General features: G+C 42.3%; 1 protein-coding gene across 2 annotated transcripts; it reads right to left on the reverse strand.

Annotated features, from left to right (window-relative positions):
• Window positions 1-340: 340 nt before the first annotated feature.
• On the reverse strand, window positions 341-12,871 carry LOC108939208 (transmembrane protein 178B-like). Of its 2 annotated transcripts, XM_018760364.2 has the most exons (4): window positions 12,228-12,871; window positions 7,608-7,721; window positions 6,388-6,525; window positions 341-1,907 (listed from the first exon to the last, which is right to left on the reverse strand). In XM_018760364.2, exons 1-4 carry the CDS (start codon window positions 12,607-12,609, stop codon window positions 1,663-1,665), a joined length of 879 nt encoding a protein of 292 aa, XP_018615880.1. In that variant the 5' UTR covers window positions 12,610-12,871; the 3' UTR covers window positions 341-1,662. The 2 variants fall into 2 exon arrangements, with proteins under 2 accessions (XP_018615880.1, XP_018615887.1); XM_018760371.2 differs by lacking the exon at window positions 6,388-6,525.
• Between the last annotated feature and the right edge of the window lie 8,476 nt (window positions 12,872-21,347).

Consider the following 21,347-nt stretch of genomic DNA (forward strand, 5'->3'; position numbering starts at 1 on the left):
TATGTCATTCTTCTCAAAGCATACAATTTGTGGTATAATAAATTTGTATAATCAGTTGGTCCTGGCTAGAGAATAGTCAGAAAAATTGGAAAGAATCACGGGTATTAAACAGTTCAGTAAATATATTTAAAAAGATATCCAGTTCTTGGCAGGCATGTCAGCAATTATCTATTTGTGAAAAATGCTGTGCCTTGCGACGGACTGGCATCCTGTCCTGGGTTTGTTCCCTCTCCCTCCAGCCTTGTGCCCTGTGTTGCCGGGTTAGGCTCCAGTTCACCGCGACCCCACTCAGGACAAGCGGTTTCAGACTCTGTGTGTGTGTGTGTGTGTGTGTGTGTGTGTGTGTGTGTGTGTGTGTGTGTGTGTGTGAAATGCTGTCCCGCATATGCAAAAAAAAAATCTCAGTCCTGTGAGAAAGAGAACTGGAGATGTACGGTAATTTCTAACCCATAAGGTAAACAATTTGCTATCACCTCTCCCTATGGGAGCAGTTAAACACCTCAGTACCATATGGGTTATACAAGCATGGGTCTCATACAGGGGTAGGAAGGAATAATGAATGCTCAAATTCTTCTGCCTTTAGTATCCCCATCCTACAACACAGGCCGAAAGTGCACATCAGCGTGCTTTCGCTGTGAACTTTGGAGCATTGTCAGTGCGGTGGGACAGATGAGAAATTTGCTTTGTATAGTAGAAAGGGTACAGAGTGATGTATTTCCATTGTCATTTATGTCTGCTAGGCTTGTGCTTTGTCTGACATGGAAACTCCAAGAATCCTTGTGCTCCTAAAATTTTGTTCACTAGATGTGTGTGGAATTTAAGATGAAATCAGATGGAGAGGAGAAGTAACCCCCAAGAGATGACTCAAACTCCTCCTCAAGAGCTCACAGATGACTCGACGTGCACTTTGGATAAAGGAGTGGAAGGGTTCCCCAGAAAATTTTAAGAACTGTTGAAAACAAGGCTGGGTCTTTCTTGGGCTTTTCAAATCAAAACGGGGTCATGCTTGACTTATACGGAGAAATGGCTTGAAAGAAGATTTCTTCTTTTTCCCTTCAACCTCCACTGAAGGTTGTTCTTCCACCTGTGAGAAGTTGCTCTTTATAAAAACTGGGCTGTGTTGAGACTGGCATCTGAGCAGAAATTCTCCGAGAGCAGTTTCCTTTCAAAGATGATTTCTTACTTTTTCTTGAATGCAACTGCTCATTTCTTGCCTGAATTTTGTGCGCTTGATCTTCTCCCTCCAGGGAATCCCATACTGAAATTTCAGGGCTGATGAGCTTGTTCAGTTTCCCAGCTCCTTCCGAGAAGTACTACTAAAGTTGACAACCTTTTTTGCAGCAACACCAAACACATGACATTTGACCCAACTAAAAGAACAATCAGAAAAGAGATGTGCAGCAACAAGATTTTTCTCGCTTGTTAACTGCATTTTTAAAATTTCATTAGGTTCCTGTAAAAGTACACAAAAATGGTAAAAATGATAGAGCACCATTTTGACAGAAAACCTAATTTAGAAAACGTTGTGCTCTAGCAAGCGGAGCGATGTTACTCTGCGAGTCTGCATTTGCCCGTGTGACTCTGGGATGGTTCTTAAAGAAGGGCTTTTGTCGGGCTGGCAGAGGTTGGGAGCTGCTGATGGTTCGTTCGTTGGCCCATCTGTCACACGGCGCCATTTTCCTGCCTCGGCTTGTGCACTGCTGTACGGGGACTGCTGAGGGAGGGTGCTAGCGTACACAGAAATCCAGCCAGCAAGGTGAGGCCCAGCCCCCCCCAGGCACAAAACATGGACCAGCCGTACCCATGACTGATGTCCTCAGGTAATCCATATATGTAACGTGGATAACGAGAAAGTTCAAAATTGATCCCAGCTACACAGGTGCACAGGGAGATAATGCAGCATGTTCCTGTTGGGGAAATCAAAGGGGAAAAAGTACGTAAACACACAGATGTACAAGCACATATATAAAGGTACATACGTTAAAAATTTGGGAACAAAATGCATGTATTTTTTGACTCTCAGGCAAAACACTGGACTTCAGTGTTGTTTTTTTCCATTATCATTTATGCTGATTCAAAGTAGGTTGCCGATAAATTTACATTTATTTAGATGAAGCTTTTCTCCAAAAGATGCTCAGAATGTTAAGCCACATACAGTTGTTTATCTATTTATACATTATTTACGTTACTTTTATAACATGGTTTCAAAGGTGCAACAGCAGGTGGGATGCAAACCTAGCTCCTTGAAGCACAAAATGCCAGTTCTAATCACTACCCCACCTGCTGCCCCTAAAGTATTATTAGTGTAAAACCACACGTGTTTTTTAAAAATGAAATACTTCAACATTTTACAGAGTTTTAGGAAATATGCTGGTATCTTGGAGCTCTAAGAGCTTTGATGTCCACAACTGCCGTAAATTTACACGCACACACACACACATTTTCGGAACCGTTTCGTCCCATACGGGGTCGCGGTGAACCGGAGCCTACCCGGTAACACAGGGCGGAAGGCCGGAGGGGGAGGGGACACACCCAGGACGGGACGCCAGTCCGCTGCAAGGCACCCCAAGCGGGACCCGAACCCCAGACCCACCGGAGAGCAGGACCCGGTCCAACCCACTGTGCCACCGCGTCCCCCCGCCATAAATTTACATTGGGGGCAAATCTAAAAACGTCCATGTATTACTGAGTCATATATGATTCAGCAATGCATTTAAACTGCACCATCTGTGGTTGCAGCACAGCAGTTTTTATGGAGCCAAACAGCTTGTGTGCAATGTGTGTATACTTGTTTATCCTTTTTAAGTAAACAACATCACTGGATCTTTTAGTGGCAGTGAACACAAGACACAAGACAAAGATGTAGATTTGATGGGAAATGTTTCAGGTGGAGGGGGTGTGGTGTAGCAGTGGGTTTGGCCGCAGCCTGCTCTCTGGTGGGTCTGGGGTTCGAGTCTTGCTTGGGGTGCCTTGTGACAACCTGGCGTTCTGTCCTAGGTGTGTCCCTCCAGCCTTGTGCCCTGTGTTGCTGGGTTAGGCTCCAGTTTGCTGTGACCCCACTTGGGACAAGCAGTTTCAGACTGTGTGTGTGTGTGTGTGTGTGTGTGTGTTTGTGTGTGTGTGTGTGTGTTCGAAGTGGTGTGCTCGCCAACACCCCCTACAGGCCCCATGTGGCAGCAGCTGCTCCACGGCGAACAACCTGGCTGTTAGCAACCAGCGTGCAGTGAGTCACGCAGTCACGCTGGCAAGGCAATGCCCCTATAGAGTCTCCTTCAGGCAGGACAGATTCCTGCACAGCTCAGCCTCTTCACGGCTTCAGCACAAGGCAGCAGAGAGGCATAAATACAACTGCGGGATGCTTTTGTTAGGCTACGGCAGCGAGTGTGCTTGTACCATGGCCAGCTCCCCAGTGGCGAACAAGACTCTTCCGCGTGCAAAGCCATCAGGATCCTTGCAGCAGCAAATCTACTCGATAAAAGGCCGAGCAACCTTTCACGTCAAATAGTACAAAACCCTTCAGCAGAGACACTAAGCATAAGTACACAAATATCATATTACAACTATTACAGGACAGTGTTGTCTTGAAGCCACTAATTCAACAAAAAACTGTGCAATACACTTTTTCCCCTACAGTCATTTGAAGTGCATTTTATTATGTAATACTATAGTGCAGCAATCTGGTTATAAGATGGCATTTCCTAACAACTTTCAAGCTGATTCATCTAAGCTCATAAAAAAAAAAAAAATAATAATTTGGAAAAGGAAATTAACTTCTGAAAGAAATAGAATAATATACAAGCCTTCCACATGCTCAAAGAGGGCAGCTTGTAGTACAGTTATTAATTGTTTTGTTCAGCTGGCACTTAGTCGAATCAGTTTCCTGTATTGGACTAAACTGTTTATACAGCTGCACTTCTAATCGGAGTAATTCAATGTAATCTAATTGTATTTCTATTACAAATGATGAATTTATGTCTTTTTTAACAATATATTACAGAATATTCAGGCATCAGTCGTACCGTCTACTCAGATTCCTAGGCACTGAGGGGTTCTGTCTTTGATAATATTATATGTTGTCCGCATCATTTAAGTAGCTTTGACTGAATTATTATAGAAGAAATTACCATGATAATTTGCTAGATGAAATGTACTATCTCTCCTTTAGACCCAATCCCTACTAAATTATGCAATTTCCATTCTCAGGGAACCTATTGTTAAATTCATTAATCTTTACTTAATGGTAGTGTTCCGAGCATGTTTAAAATTGCTGTTATTGTACTGTTACTAAAGAAATCGGATCTCAATTGAAATGACGCTATGAACTACAACTACAGACCTGTTGTCGCGCCCACATCGTCGGCGCAATGAGGAACACCTGCGGCGGTGCACGGGGCAGACGCATAAAAGGCGTGAGGAGAGTAAAGGCGAACGTGGACCCTCGTTCAGCCCTGCGAATGGCTACTTTGTATTACTCGGCCTTCTTCCCTTCCCTTCCCTTTCCTCCCATCCTTGACCCTGTTTCCTTGCCCTCCTCCAGTATTCTCACAACTCTTTGATATCATCGACCTCTTGCTAGTTTCACGATTACGACTCTCGGATTTCCCTTTGAACCATGAACGCACATCGGTGACCTTTGCCTGTCTTGTGACTACGTCTCCTGGATTCCAACAGTAAACACCATTGCTCTGCAATTGGGTACGACAACTTCCTTCCGGAACTGAACATGGCACCTGTAATCTACTGTTTTCAGCCAACATTTTAGAAAAGATTTTAGCTTACCAAGTTGTAAAATTATCTGCATAACATATTTGAAAATTTTCACTCTGATTTCCACCCTGCTCATAGTACTGAAACAGCCCTCATCCATGTTGTTAAAGATATTCCTATCTTGTCCTATATTATCATACCTCAGTCATTATGTTGCTGGACCTGAGTGCTGCGTTTTATGTTGTTAACCACAGAATCAGTAGACTTGAATTCCTGGTTGGACTAACAGGTGTTGCTCTAATGTGGTTCCGTCTGTATTTATTTAACCTCAGTTTCTGTTGTTCTTGTCTATAGTTGAATATGATGTGCCTCAGGGCTTTGTGTTGGGTCTGTTATTGTTCTCACTCTATATGTTACCATTGGGTGATATTAGTTGTTCACATAATGTACAGTAAGTTTGTCTGAGATGACAGTGATAACTTTTGTTTAAGCCCGATGACCCATCACATATTGTGTCTTTAGAAAATTGTTTTACTAATATAAAATTGTGGGTGAGAAATTTTGCTATCTCCGAATGCCAGTAAAATAGAGGTACTTGTGGTGGGTGATGGTGCTGCAACCCTTGACAAAGTCAAATCAATATTTACAACTCACAGATTAAGCTTCAAGCATATAGAAGTGTTAAGGACTTGGATGTTTTGTTGGATGGAAACCTGTCATTCGTGGGTCATGTTGCCACACTGACTAGGTTGTGGTTCCTTCATCTGAGAAATATAACTAAACTAAGGCATTTTATGTTGGAACTGGTTTGTGCTTTTGTTTCGATCAGGATGGACTATTATTGGACAGTCTGTACCAGACTGTACCGAGGTTACAACTAATACAGAATGCTACTACTAGAATTGTTACAAAAACTAGGAAGTACGACCATACAATACCAGTTCTTAAATTGCTGCATTTGCTTCTGGGTAAATTAAGAGTAGATTATAAAATCTTACTCTTGATCAATAAGACAGTAAATGGCATTGCTCCGGATTACCATAATCATATTATTTGTTCTTATGTTCCAGAACATTGCCTTTGTTAACCGGATGCGGGTCACCTTACAGTCTCTGTGATCAATAACATCCAAGGCGGATGGCAGCCACTGTCACTTGGAACCCCTGAGGTTTTATTCTCAGTTGACTTTTTGTTGGGAGTTTTCTGTTCTTTTTCTCCATGCCCAGTTGGCTTACTTGTAGCTTCAGTAACGGATTTAATTAATGAAGCGATTTAATGTATAGTCTACCTTTTATTTGTATCTTGCCTTTGACCCTTTGCTCAGTGCTCTCTGTCACTGTGTGAAAAAAGAGATAAACATACATAGAATTGAATTCAGAGTAAGTACTTTGGTCAAGGGAACTACAGAAGAGAGGTTTGAACCAGCAGCCCTTAGGTTATAAAGTCAAAGCCCTTGGATGCTAGCCCTTTTTTTGGGTTCTGCAAACAAGAAGGGTTTTGATTTGGATGATAATGTGAATAACCTGAATTGCATGTGTAAATATTAACTATACATATAAAAATGTGAGTTCTGAATGGGGTAAGCAGTTGTGGGCTCTACTCTAAGCAACCAAACAAACAGCTAAAGGAAAGAGGAAATACAGTAGTCACACTCAGAAGTGTCAGAGCAACTCTTCTCACCTCCCATGAGGAAGAGCAGCCCCGCTACATATTGCATCAAGTCATGCTGCTGGCAGCAGCCCAGGAAGCCGACGATCCAGCCAAAAAGGATGATAGAGACGGCCATGCCAATGAACCCGGCCGTCATTCTGCGCAGGTCTGCAGGGGTCGAGGAGTGGCAGAATGAAATCCCAGTTATGCTTATGGTCAGAAAATGTTGTCCTTGTGATGATTCTGGCATTGTGTTCAATTTTCCAAAGCAAAGTAAAGTAATAACTGTGTAGTATTTAGCTGACCACCTGCAGTGAATTCCCAACACCCATTCACGCATCTACACATCAGAGCAACGTAACACGCATTCTTACACACCAAGTGCAGCTTAGAATTTAGAGTTTACAGTTTACCAGTCTACCTGAGGCATGCCTTTGGCCTGAGCAAGGAAACCAAACCACATGGAGTAAACCCATCTGAACACGGGACAACATTCAGATTCCACAGAGACTGAGTGCAGATCATACCCATGTCCAGTTGCACCATCCATCTATGAGACACCAACGTGCCATTTATTTTGTAGATAAATATCAGCATGCAGCACAGAGTATCATGATGATCTTGTTAGTGTACTAGTGGACCACAACTCATTTCCATCAATGTAAACCCTGGTCCCACTTGGAGTTATCATGTACCATAAGTAATGTCCTATGGGCAGTATGCTCCCAGAAATGTACATCATATGTCTACAGAGAGAACTGCAAAAGTGGGGAGTCTCTGGGTCATCTTCACCAACTTAAGCCATTTTTATTATATACATTCAAGCAACTTATGGCAGATACATTGTTACTGACATGGTGCCCCAGTGTAAAGCACTGGTGTCTCACAGCTCCTGGGTTTGGATGTGAGTTTGAATCTGCCTCAGTCTGTGTGGAGTTTGCATGTTCTCCCTGGGCTCATGTTGGATTCATCCAGTTTCATCCAGGCACTCTGGTTTCCACCCACATACCAAAGATATGTGTTTCAGGGGAACTGATCACTGTACATGACCCATCCTGTGAGTGTGTCTTCAAAAAAGTAAAATAAGAAAAAACCCATTTTGACAAGTTTCAAGGAGTTTACGTGTACAGTTTATCAGAACATAACACAGCACTGCTGGTAGATCACTGTACTTGTGCTGTGTTTTAAAAGGTGAAAAAACTTCTCCAATTCCTTTGTGTCAGTGTTTGTTGCATGGGGTGAAGACTCACGCAGCGCATGCCACTCGTCCTGCCGGATGGTCTTGGTGATGTTGAGGGGCAGGTTCCGTGGCAGTGTAGACGAGGTGTAGTGGTACTTCACCGGTGTGCAACGCTGGATCAACCCTACACATGCAGAACACACACAGGAAGCTCACACACACACCGTCATCCAAATTTCTCCAACACCTTATGCTACAACTGATCACCTACAAATCATAACCGTTCTGCAGTCTGTAATTAGTTACCTGATTGGATGCAATTATGATGTTGATATAATATTGAGTGTTTCATTTATTGAGCTTTACAGAGGGTCTGGCAGTAAAGGAGTGTCTTACTAAAACTCACCATCATGAGGTATGATGGCGGAGTTGCACAAGTCTTTGCTGAACATATTGCAGTCAAAATTCCAGTACGATTGTTCCTATATCATAGCCCCCCAATATTGGCATTTCTGTCATCCATGTGTAATGTTTATGCAATATGAAGCACTGCAACTCCTTATGCACAAAGGGTCAGAGTGTAAGATAAAAAGATGTAGGAGTACACCTCATAATTTGCATATACATGCATAATGGCTAAATGCAGAGAGAGAAAAACATCAACATATCGTACATTACTTGAACATATTAACTGTGTTTACCACTGTGGCACAGACTGCACTCCCCAGGGGGACACACTGCTTCCTGTTCCCATGATTTCTCTATGTTCCCCCGGTCACACTTTATTCCCCTGGTCAATCTATTTTCCCCCTGTGACTCCATGTACCCCTGGTAACTCTGTGTTCCCCTAATAGCACTATTTCCCTTTGGAAACACTATTTTTCCCTGGTCACACTATTTGCCTCTGGTCACTCCATGTTCCCCTAGTAACACTATTTACCTCTGGTAATACTATGTTTCCCAGGACACTCCATGTTCCCCTGATCACACTATTTTCCTGTGGTTGCTCTATGTTCCCCTGGTCATTCTACATTCCCCTGCACACCTGATGACACTGAAATCATTCCCCAATATCCTCTTTCCCACCAGATGTTTTTTACATAATTTTGTTGACATAAATAAAACATGCAACTGAAATTGTGTCATTATGGCAAAGAACAGTTTTGCAGCTGCATATGATACAGGATAACTGCAAATTTGCAAAGCAGGGAATGGCTCAGACAAGACCAGGTGATCCAGCTGTTCTCACCAAGCTGAACTCCTGTCAATGTGTGTAGAGCGTCACTTTCTTCATAAAAAGGCAAACACACACAGTGCAGCACACACAGCCAGCACTCAGTTGGGCATTAATATATTATTATATCCATGTACGGTAATCAAGGACAGGGCACTACTGAGGGCCCTTATTCATTACCTCTATAAAAACTGCTGCTGCTGCCTGCATTAAAAAATAATGTGTTTATTTATAATGGATTTTTTTTTCCTGAGAGATGTTCCGTCAGAAGACAGGTGCACAATGCAACACACTGTTCAATCCTGTTTGTTAGAATGTTAATCTGTAGGGGAAAACTGCCTGCCATAATTACGAATTATTCAAAAACCAGTAAGTGACCATAAATGTGAACTTTTAAATAAATTCGAACAAAATTCACTTAAAGAGAATATAACCTTATCTGACCCTGTCTTATTTGTTTTCTCATCTTACTTTAATAAATGGAGAATGTCGTGGAAATGTGTAGCATATATTTTATGTGTACTAATGCATTTGATTACCAATTTGACTGAGTTAATGATCTGGAGGTTCACTTATGTTTCCATATGTGCTTATTTTTATTTACTTATTTACCCAATTATTTACCTCTACTTACCTGTTTTTATTCTATTACATTTGTTTGTTCCTTTAAGCATTATGTACAATATGGAAATATTAAACCTTTCGTTTATAAAATTCAGGATGGGTTATTTTACATTATATATACATTCAAATGCATTTATATATGTATAAAACACACACATAGTGCAATCAGGAGCAAAATTATATTAATATTGTAATCAATATTCTAATCTTGTTCCTAAGGCAACATATAGCCCACATTGTCCAAATTGTTTTTTCCCCAGATGGCTTCATTTTTATTAAATCTTAGTTAAAATACATAATAAAATATTAATGTCATCTGCTGATTGTTTATCTCTGACCAATTTATATGAGGAAAAAAATTGTATATATACATAAACACATCCACAAACATACTCACACATATATCTTAATTATTTTTTTTCTTTGACTGTCCTATCTTCAACTTACAGTTTAAGTTAGAGCTACAAACAAAAAGTATCCAAAAATGCAGAAGGATATTTTTAAGATGTTAATGCAATTAATTCATTCAAAAATACATAAAATGAATGTGTACCAGGTGGCAGTGTGATGCAGTGGGTATCATGGGTGAATCACAGCACCTGACTGTGTATGAGACATAAAGAGACTGTCCTGCAATAGACTTGTGTCCCATCCAGGATGTACCTTGCCTCCCTCCCTAATCTTTCAGGATGGCCTGTGGACCACCATGACCCTGCACTTGTCACGTCCGGTGGAAACACAGACACAGACATGTATTACTGTAACATCCAAATACGGACAAAAATGAGGTGTTCTCAAGCGCAGAGTGGATATATAAGTACAAAATAAGGATTGAAGTGCCGATGTGCTACAAGGAATACGGAACAAATAAACACAGTGTTTTCACAAGGGCTGTAGGTGGAACCGAACTAGTACATAGAAATGTGACTTAGACAGGGCTAGGACATGGGATGAGAATAGAAGCATGGAGGACTGATGCAGGCAGGACCAGAGCTCGGGACTGGAATATAAGCAGTAGGTGGGTAAACAAGGAACAAGAATTGCTATAAGATCACAAGCAAATGCAGTAGACAGCTGATCAAGAATCCGCAACTAGATGATTGCTCCTCACTCCTTTTATAGTTCTGGGGATTAGGCATTAACTGAGTTCAGGTGTGCTGATGTGGCTGAGTAGACCCGCCATGGGGCCCCTATGCTCATCTGAGTATGGTTCTGGGGGCTCATGACAGCACTGGACAAGCAGTTATTTAAAGTAAGTGAGTAATTTTGTGTATTTGTACCAACATGTGACTTGGTGAAAAATCAGTGTCACAAATGTAAATGACAGATGACATATGGCAGGAGGCAGAACAGCATACACCGCAGCCTTGAGGGATCTCGTATGTACACAGTCCATTAGGGACCCATGTCCTCACCGAAGCCACCAAGGACTGCTGCATGCAGACCTACTGTCCTCAGCAAAAAGGCCAACAGGTGATTTTCTGATTCAAATGCCAAGATGTTATTGAAAAAAATTTTTGATGTATTTATTCAAGATTTCATGAGCCCATCGGTAGTGGCATTAGTGGCATCAGTTACAGTAAACATTAAGCTATACAGTGCCCATGGATCTAAAATTACAGCAGAATTTGCTTTATATTCAAATTCAAATGATTTATACCTTCCCTTAGTATACAATTTATTTTCCTGAAAGGTCTGGTGCATTGCCTCACAAGTCTAACTACATTTTTCATCCTAAAGGTAGAGCTAAAACACATCAACCTAAATGAAAAACTATCTCTCCTGGAACTAATACAGAGGGATTAGTGTGATTTAAACTGCACCGTGTAGTGAGTTAAGCTACACAATGCCTTTTACTATGATGTAAATCAATGAACTTATGCATATGTTGCTGTTTACTTGTATTGTTTACCACAGACATGGTATATGTTGGGAGTACATTCTTGGCTTTACACAACAGTGCAGCACAGGTCCTGCTGTTCTTATATGTGTTTAAAATTATTATCATTATTATTTAAATGAATAATTTCTAAACTTACCATTTGCTATTGTTACTATGCAACCGATTTTATGTTGCTTGATATGTTGCTTGATTACAGGTGGTAACTGCAGCTGACAACAGATAGCTTTTATATCCAATGAAGATTTAATTTCCTCTTTGAAGTCTAGAAGCAGCAAAGGAGGAGTTTTCGCCTATTTCACTCTGTTCCCTTTGTTATTGCTTCCCATAGGGATCGACTCGAGTTTACCACCTCAGAGACTAATTTGTATTCCATATGCTCAATTTTCCTACATCTGCCCAAAAATGTGTGTGTGTGTGTGTGTGTGTGTGTGAGGAGGAAACAGAAAGAGAGAGAATGAGGCTATTGATCCACTGAATTTTAAATGCCTTGTAATGGCATGCGGTCCGCACCTGAAACAATAGCAGGAAAATGAAAGTGAGCGAGACACACCTGAGAGGACAGTCAGCTTCCTGGGTGCGGGTCCGAGCTGCTCATCCATCCCTTTTTGTTCAAAATACCCAAAATACGGACCTCAACGAGGATGGGTGCCGAGTATCAGCACCCTGGACAGCGCTCGAGGAGCGACCCCCTCCCCCTCCACCCATCGATATTATACAACGGACACCCCCTTGTTAACATGATAAACAAGCGTTTCTCGCGCAAAGGATTCTACTGCATTGATGAAAATCGTACACATCAAAGGTTCCCTGTCTCTGCGTGTGATGGCAGCACCCCCCCCCCCTTATCATGCAGATTTCAGGACGGAGACGAGCCGTGGGACGGCTTGTCCTCTGTGGCGGATATCGGAAACGCGCAGGCTCGTGCGCACCTTTGTAGATGAGCTCCTCGGTCTCGAGGTCGAAGCCCTCGCGGTGGCACCTCCTCCAAAGGCCCGAAATGGTGGAGTTGAACCTGCGGCTGCACTGGGACTCCATGGCAGGAGCCGAAGCCAAGAAGCCCGGTTTGTCCTGAGGGCCACTGCTCGCGCCCGACACCCCTCCCGCCGGGGCCACGCGCAGTGGCAGGTTCACGCTCGAGATGTAGATGTAGCCGCGGTCATTGCGCTTGTTGGAGAAGTTCTTGCACCTCTCGCGGTGCCTCCTTGCGTCCGTCTCGTACCAGTAGTCCGTGCAGATGGCCATGGCCAGCAAGCCCAGGGAGCAGAAGGCCAGCAAGAGCCCCGTGGCCGTCAGTATCTTCATGGCAGCCATGTTCGCAGCCGCGCGGATCGAGGAGCCCGGAAAGCGCGAGCGCTGCCCACTATGTGCTGCGCATCAGCACGGCCGCGCGGCTCCACGCGCCACACACACACACACACGCAGCATTGCAGCCTCCCGTCCCCCGCTCGTGCTTGTGCCGTGCTTCGTCCTCCTCCGTGGACAGATGCGCTCCTTCTCACACCATCTGCCCGCTCCTGCCGCTCACCCGATCCGCGCTGGACGGCTAAGAATGAGGAGACGCGCTTATGCAGCCTTGTCCCCTCCCCACCTGTCAGCCTCCGCAGTTGCTGGGGAGGGGGGGGGGTTGCTGGGTGCAGGGAGAGAGTAGCCTTTAAAGCAGTAGTTCATCTTAAAACCAATGCAATGGAATGGTACTGACGGTAGTTTTGTCGAATAGCATATTATTATTATTATTATTATTATTATTATTATTATTATTATGCACTGAATCATATATTTGTATGGCTTTTGCAAAACCTTATCTCAGTGCGGTTCTTATGCTGTTTAGTACTGACGGTGATGCGACTTTGAGCTACCCTCACTTTATGATGCATTATTTCGTAAATGTGGAGGAGCTTTAGTTCATTGCAAGACATAAACAAGCCAAAACGTTTGGTACAACGATGCTGAGAGGAAATTCGTGTTTTTTCAAATTATGTGTTTTTATGAACCAATACTTTTGACTTAATTGGCCCAAAATAGTTAATGATCTTATTCGTACTCTAGCATTTCCAGGCAGGATCCAGCAATTAAATGATATTTCATAAATGGAGAACAAAATTCCTTGTGAGTCATTTTAGTCAAAATTATTAAGATAATTAAGTAATTCCTGGAGCTATGGTGGAAAATAAATCTGCTGGCATACAGGATTGTATCTTGTTTCTGTAACTGAACAGTTTTAAAACATACAGAGATACTGAGGTGACATGCCTGAAATTAAGTTGAACATTTATTTTAGTATGAAGAATGAAAAATGCTTTAACAATGCTCACTTTTTAAAATGATGCCATTTCATATTTTTTATGCATATTGAGCATTCCTGATTAAAGTTCTGGCTTTTGAAACTTTAAAAAACAGATTACAAAACCATTCAATCAAACATCAGGGACCAAGCTGAGAAGTGACAGTATTACCATGTAGTTGTTAAATATTAATCCCTTCAGTGTTTTTCAGCTTTGGTTTGACATGCTCTTGCGAAGGTGTCAATCAATGTTTGGGCTGATTGAACAAGCAGTTACTCATCTTAACTCACAGCTCACAGAGAAAGAATGGTCAATACCTCCCTGAATGGGAAGTAATTGGGAAAAACTGCAGTTCTTTCAAAGGAGCTCTGACAGTTACTGTGTCCACAAGATACATTATCATTTCAATGGTATAAAAATAAAAAACAAAAAAACTATTTAATCCAGAAATGATGCACCGTGAGCCCACTCTTTCCTCCTGACCATCATTTTGCCACCGATGTACTATTCAAGCACCATATGTGACTGAGAAAACAGCTAATTGCCCTTAATGGTTTTGAAATTACAAGAAAGATCAAAAGCAAAGAATATACTAAATATGAAGATGCGGACACTGATGTCTGAATTCACAAACTGTTTCAAGAGCCTTTAAATTTCTCAAAGGTCTTCTCACCTTTTCTATTAATTAATGGCATACTGGTGTATAACAAAATTGTTGCCTTAAATTATTTTTAAAAGTGATCAATGCAGTATGAATGTTTTAAGAAAGTTTGACATAGAGTAATTTATTTCTAGATTTTTGAGCAAAGTATGGACAAACACAAAGACCGCTTTCAACAGTCAGAACAAATGAGGGTGATATGATATAAGATGAGCAAATGTTATGGATTTAATAGGATCATTTCTCACACTTATGTATATTAATGTTGTTCTGCACTCTTTCCCTGTTTATGAATGGCACCAGAATATAGCTGGAGGTTTTTGATGAAGATATCATACATCTGTCAACACTAGATATGCAAGAACATGGTGAGTGGTTGTAGTAATTTCCGGTTGTGTGCAGTACTGCATACATAATTACTGTATGAATGCTTTACCTGTAAGTGTTAATGTGGCAGAAGTGTCCACATGATGGATGTGTTACCTGGTAAATTCAGTGTGAAGATTTTTGCAAATAAACTTATTCTAATCTCAACAAGTCAGCCACAGAAAATGAGTGTATGTCTTTCTCTCTCTCTCTGTCTCTCTCTGTCACACACAAACACAAGCACACACACACACACACACACCAGTACTCGTGTGTGTTTGTCCGTGACAGAGAGAGAGAGAGAGAGAAAAAGAGAGTGTGTGTCCCTATATGTGTGATCTTATTGGAGGAGTGATAGCAGGTGTGTGTGTGGGAACCCCCTGTGTTTCTTGAATAGGTTCTGCATGGATGTGTGAATGAATGGATGGATGGATGGATGGATGGATGGAGTTAAGGATTCCACTGAAAACTTTAAAGAAGACTCAGATTATTCTGTTTTGACTCATATTGGGTGGTTGTAGAAGACAAGTATGAGTGAGTACGTAAAACTGGTTCTTGAAAGCGTCCCATATGAACAGTCCATCTCTCTGTAGTTCACCAAAGAGTGTCTGTCTCAGTCCAGTACTTCTGGTCACATCCGGATAGCTACAACCAAACACACAAGTGACTCTGGGGAATTATGAGTTTTAGCATTCAGATGGAAAAAAACAAAGTTTACACACACTGTCACTGATGATATTTTTCTCTTACATTTTATGAGGAATATAAAACAGTTCTCAAACAGCGACCGTAAAATGTTGATGGAGTGTCTGAACACTGCAAGCTTAGTAAAAGTGACAAACTCATATTAAACTGTAAGTGCCCAGTAGATTTATGTCACTCTTTTCCTATATGAGCATAAAGTTGCAGCTTCATTATTTAAAGAATTTCACTGTTTTGCCATTTCTACGAGCAATGGAGAAGGAAAAGTGGGCTGTGGCTCCCAAACTCTCAGGGGTGGAATATTTGTGGGTTTTTTACAGAGTGTTTGATAAAGTTTTTTTTTTTATTATTTCAAAAGTGTACACACACAAACAGACACACACACACACACACTTGCTGAAACCCCAGAGCCTGACCCAGCAACACAGGGCGCAAGGCTAGAGGCAGAGGGGACACACCCAGGACGGGATGCCAGTCTGTAGCAAGGCACCCCAAGCAGGACTCGAACCCCAGACCCGCCAGAAAGCAGGCACAGGCCAAGCCCGCTGCGTCACTGCACCCCCCCACCAATTTTCAATGTATTTCAGTCTGAAATTATTTTTTGTCTATATTAATACATGCTATGTTTATTCATTTAGCAGACACTATTCTCCAAAGTGCACCCACACACACAATAGGTGATTTTTTTTTGTCACCGATCCAGTTGCACTGCTCTTTGAACTGTGGGAGGAAACCAGAGCACTCAGCAGACTGTCTGTGAACTGTAGGAGGAAACTAAATCAGACATAGGGACAACATGCAGACTCAACACAGACTGAATGGGGATCGAATCCACATTCTTTCACACCACCCAGTTCCTGTAGACAGCAGTACTACTTGCTGTGCCACCATGTCGATGATATGTAATAATATATCATCTTTCCATTTGAATGAACTGCTAGTCCCGAGTGAGATAGTGGTGATCTGGAGCCTATCCCAGAAACACTGGGTGCAAGGTTGAGGGGAGGTGCACCTTGGATGGGATGCCAGTCTGTTTCAGGGTAGCCACACATGCACTCACTCACTCACCCAGTCAAAGACTATGGGTGTTAATAATATAGACAATATTAATATTATCAAATATTAATCAAGGTTTATATTGTTGCATTAATGGGTGGCACTGCAGCACAGCAGATAGCACTGGTGCCTCAAAGTGACTGGGCTCTGAAGATGGAGACTTGTATGTCCTCCCCATGTTTGAATGGATTTCCTCCCCTCCAGGTGCTCCTGTTTCCTCTCATAGTCCAAAGATGTGTGTTTCAGGTGAACTGGTGACTAAATTGCTGTGTGTGTGTGTGTGTGTGTGTGTGTGTGTGTGTGTGTGTGTGTGTGAGTCATCACCCTGCAATGAGCTGGTGTTCCATCCAGGGTGTTCCTTACAATCCGTTCATCCAATCTGAATAGCCACTTGTCCTGAGCATGGTTGCAGTGAAACATACAGTAGCTTATCCCATAAGCACTGGGCACAAGGTTAGGGGGTTACACCCTGGATGGGACACCACTGGATGTACCTTACCTCATAATCTGTTGTTCTGGGGTCAACTTGAAACTCTCTCACAGCTCTGCACTGGAGAAGTGGTTATTGATAATGGATGGATAGATATTTTTAAAAAATACAAAGGGGGTGTATCTTTTAATGAAAAGGTGTCTATGATTTTAAAACAACTTTAGAAATACATGAATTAAGGGGAAAGAAAAAGATATTTATGGTGAAGTGCAGCTTTATGTGATGCTGAAGCTGATGGTCGTTCATAGAAGGACATTACAGTTTGTCTGGTCAGTCAGAAGTATTGTTGACTATAGCAGAGCAGATGACTAAGGAAGGCAACCTACAGGGTTGTCGTTATGACAACAGTCCCGTGCCAAACTGACCACTTCCAATTTGGAAAAGTGTGATCTCACAACCAGGACACCCTGGTGCTTTCCATATGACATTTTAGGCTTGAATTCAGCTGCTGAAAATATGCTGCTTTGCAATAAACATTTATAGCTTCAATATTATAACAGGAATCATTTCCAGTGAAATTAAGGTATGTGTATTTCTGCTGGGCACTGGTATTTGAATTAAAAATACTTTAAAAATATTTCTAACATACAGAAAATGGTTTAATGCAAAATGCAGTGTGTTGAATTCCCTTTCAATGAAGAGGTGTGGCCTTAGCATAAAACACAGAGAAAAACCTTGACTAATATTTCACGCCAGGGTGGGTTCTACAATGGTCATGGGTGGTGCTAATGTTGGACCTTTGAGCCTCTGAACACAACAGCTGCTTTCTCTATCAGAAAGACTTGACTTCATAATTTATGTCATGGGTGATAAATGTAGTACCTTCAAGTGATAACTAGAGGTTTGGTCAGTTCACCAGACAAAATAGAAGCCACCTCTGTTACATCACACAGGTCTTCATACAGTAGAAGTGAACTCACAAAAGGTGTGCAATCTCATTGTATACATGCCTTTGATAGGGCTTTGTCTACTTCCTAGTTTCTTGTTCTACAGATTAAGACCCTCACTTTTCCAACCACAGCTACCGCTCTTTGGACCATGACCTGGATCACGGTTCAGCCCACACCCACAGTCAGAATCCCTGAGGAAAATATTCAGGAGGAACACAGGGGGGACACCTCTAGTCCACTTAGCCACATCGGCACACCCGAATGCAATGAACACCAGATCCTCAATACTATAAAAGGAATGAAGGACAAACACCTAGTTGTGGATTCTAAAACAGTTTTGTACTGTTTTTTCCTGCAATCCCATAGTGATTCTCATTCCTTGTTTACATATGTTTACATTAATTAATTTGTCAGGCAATTTTCTCCAAAGTAACATACATCTCATAGAAAATACAATGTGTGCATTACATTAGCAGAAAGAGAGATTTAGATGCAATGTGGCAGGTTATGCGTGATGCTGTGTAGCGGGTCTGGGGTTCAAGCCCTGTTTGGCATGCCTTGGGATGGACTGGTGCCCCATCTGTAGTGTGTTCCCTGCCCCTGCGTTGCTGAGTAGGCTCCAGCTCACTGTGACCCCGCTCGGGACAAACGGTTGTTGACAATGGATGGATGGGTGGATATGTACAGTATATATATAGAGAAAGAGACAGAGAGAGAGAAACATTTACGTTACATTGTAGAAGTAGTTGCGTGAAGGTTTATTCATTATTTAACAGACATGATCTCAAAGTTAGTGTATGAACATTTACACATTACATGAACTTAATAGATCATGGTTGAAGTAAGTCTGGAAGAGATGAGTTTTAAGACCCTTTTTAAATGTGGACAGAGATTCAGCAGTTCTGAGTGAGAGGAAGGGGTCGTTCCAACAAATCAAAGCCAGAACCAAGAACCTTTGTGCTTTACCTTTCATGCGTGGCACCACAAAGCAGGCAGATGTGGAGGAGCGTAGAAGTCTGGTTGGGGTGTAGCAGACAGGGGCATAACCAGAACTTTTTTTCAGGGGTGGCCAGGTAAGACCCAGTGATTTCATTGGGGTGGCCAAAAAAAAAAATCACAACTGACTGACATGCTGTACCAAAAGCAAATTCTACAGACAGAAATTCTATAAATTCTACAGAATTTATTTATTACAAATGTACACAATGAACTACAGTGGCAGTACTTAGAAATGTCGGTAAAAACATTATAATATCATTTAATACGATCCTTATCCTACATTATTTGTATATTTAGATGCTTACGATGCAAATTGGGTATTGGACTACTAGTCCTCTTTGTAAAAAAGGAAAGTATCTTCCTATCTCCTGCTTTCCTTTTCATGCTCTAGAGTTTAGACAAACACACCTATCAAGAAACACTTTTATTATTATAAATTGAATAGCTACTTACAAAAAACAGTGACAGACTCATAATCATGTCATGCTGCTCTCTCTCTGCACCCCGACCCAGAGGAGGACCTGCACCGGTTCGGTGCCCCCTTTTGCCTGCTTCCCGCCGTAGAGACACACGTGCTGCCTCGTCAGTCAGTCAGTCCATCCCTTCTAATCATAAGCGTATGTGGTAATGTTTATGCGGTAACATTATTTTTAGAAAATAGCTAGCTAGCTATTTGCTAACATTAACTAAGTTATGCGATATTAAGCTAACATTTGTTTCTCATGATGAAACATCGCAGTACCTTAACTTTAACAAGCTTGCACGAAATGGTAGTGAAATGTAGGTAAACAACACTGATTTTACTCTCCTGAACACCATACCCTCTTGCGTTGCTCACTTGGGCTGGACTTGGCTGCAGTAACGGTACTGAAATTGAATTTTCCAGCTCCTACTCCTTCCTCTTACACACAGAGGTTTGTGCCGTGCAGGCAGTTCGCAGCTCTTCAGCCTAATAGCGCCGCACACTATGTGTGTCATACAAGTTTGAGTGGCAAAAATAAGTCACCTGTCAGTGTGGTCAGAGTGCTTTGCACAACAGGAGTGGTCAGGGGGGTGGCCGAGCTTCAGTCGGGGTGGCACTGGCCAACCACAGCCACCACGTAGCTATGCCCCTGGTAGCAGATGATCAAGTTTTGTCGATAGCTGGAAGCAATTCTATTGATGCTTTTGTACGCCATGACCAGGGTCTTAAATTTGATCCGTGCAGCTATAGGAAGCCTTGCTTCGGCAAGTCAAACACAACTCATGCGGCAGCATTCTGTGTCAACTGTAGAGGTTTGACGGCAGTAGCTGGGAGGCCAGACAGGAGAGAGATGCAGTAGCCCAGGTGAGAAATCACCATGGCCTGGACAAGTAGTTGGGCAGAGACAGTTGCGAGGTAAGGACGGATTCTGTGGATGTTGTGCAGAATGTATCTGCAGGTCCGGGTTATGGCTTTGATGTGCTGAGAGAACGATAGACTTGAGTCAATCATCACTCCCAGATTCTTAGCCGAGGAGGTAGGTAAAATGAGTGAGTTGTCCAGCTTGATTGAGAGTTTGTGACAGGACTGCAGTCCAGCTGGGAGGTGAAGGATCTCTGTTTTGGAGAGGTTCAGTTTAGGTGATAATCAGACATCCATGCAGAGATGTCCGAAAGGCAGGCAGTGATGCATCTGGAAATGTCTGATTCTCGAGGTAGAAATGAGAGAAAGACCTGGGTGTTGTTGGTATAGCAGTGGTAGTTGAATCCATGGGAGGCGATAACTGGGCTAAGGGAAGAGGTGTAGTTTGAGAAGAGTAGAGGGCCTAGTACAGAGCCCTGCAGGATATTGGAATTGTTCTCTTCCCTGTTTCCTAAGTTCCATTCACAGTGTCTGTTCTAGTCCGAAGCTCCAGTTCTGTCTGTGTCCATCCTCTGTGCTCTTGTCACAGTCCCATGTCCCAGCCCTGTAGGCACCATCACAATTCAGTGTACTAGTTCAGCTTCATGTACAGTCCTTGTGAGAACACTCGTTGCATCTCTTTGTTCCGTGTTCGATTTAACACATCAGCACTTGATTTCCTAATTCAGACTGTGCACTTTTGTAGCCACTCTGTACTTGAGAATATCACCTTTTTTGTCTGTATTTGGACCTACAGTAACACACATCTGCAGGTCCAAATACCAGAGATGAAAGAATAATTCACTGTGAAATGATGACCTCACCAGAGATAAAAGAACTCCAATAGGTAGTACTGTGCAATGGAGAGTAAATAGATGCACATCTTCAGAAACTTAAACATCTCACTTAACTGATGACAGTTATAAAAGCAACTTCTTTGAGGTGGAACCCTGCATGGCGCCTTCGGTCAGCCTGGATCAGAATTGTTGTCAGACAGTCGCCTGCAACGGAATAGAGGAAGCCAAAAGCAGCATCATGTCCTGTACAGCCACCCAGAGAATCTGTAGCAGTGCTTACAGTGCTGAAAGCCATTAAAAAAACATCTTTGCCAACTCGTTTTGCCAGTCAAATGCCCATAGTTAAAACAGGAAAAGGAAACCAAAGCTGCTTTCAACTCTGGAGCTGCAGGAAATATAATAGATACTGCCACTGCCCAGGGCTGGGGGAATCCCCTTGTACC

Source organism: Scleropages formosus, chromosome 2 (assembly GCF_900964775.1).
Source record: "Scleropages formosus chromosome 2, fSclFor1.1, whole genome shotgun sequence".
Classification (NCBI taxonomy): Eukaryota; Metazoa; Chordata; class Actinopteri; order Osteoglossiformes; family Osteoglossidae; genus Scleropages; species Scleropages formosus.

Excerpts from the sequence above, each read along its gene's own strand:
- LOC108939208 (XM_018760364.2), bottom strand. The coding sequence starts at position 12,609 with ATGGCTGCCATGAAGATACTGACGGCCACGGGGCTCTTGCTGGCCTTC. Across the intron at positions 6,526-7,607 it reads GGACGAGTGGCATGCGCTGC|ACCTGCGCAGAATGACGGCC; the intron begins GTGAGTCTTCAC and ends CGACCCCTGCAG. Across the intron at positions 1,908-6,387 it reads GCTGCTCTTCCTCATGGGAG|GAACATGCTGCATTATCTCC; the intron begins GTGAGAAGAGTT and ends TTTCCCCAACAG.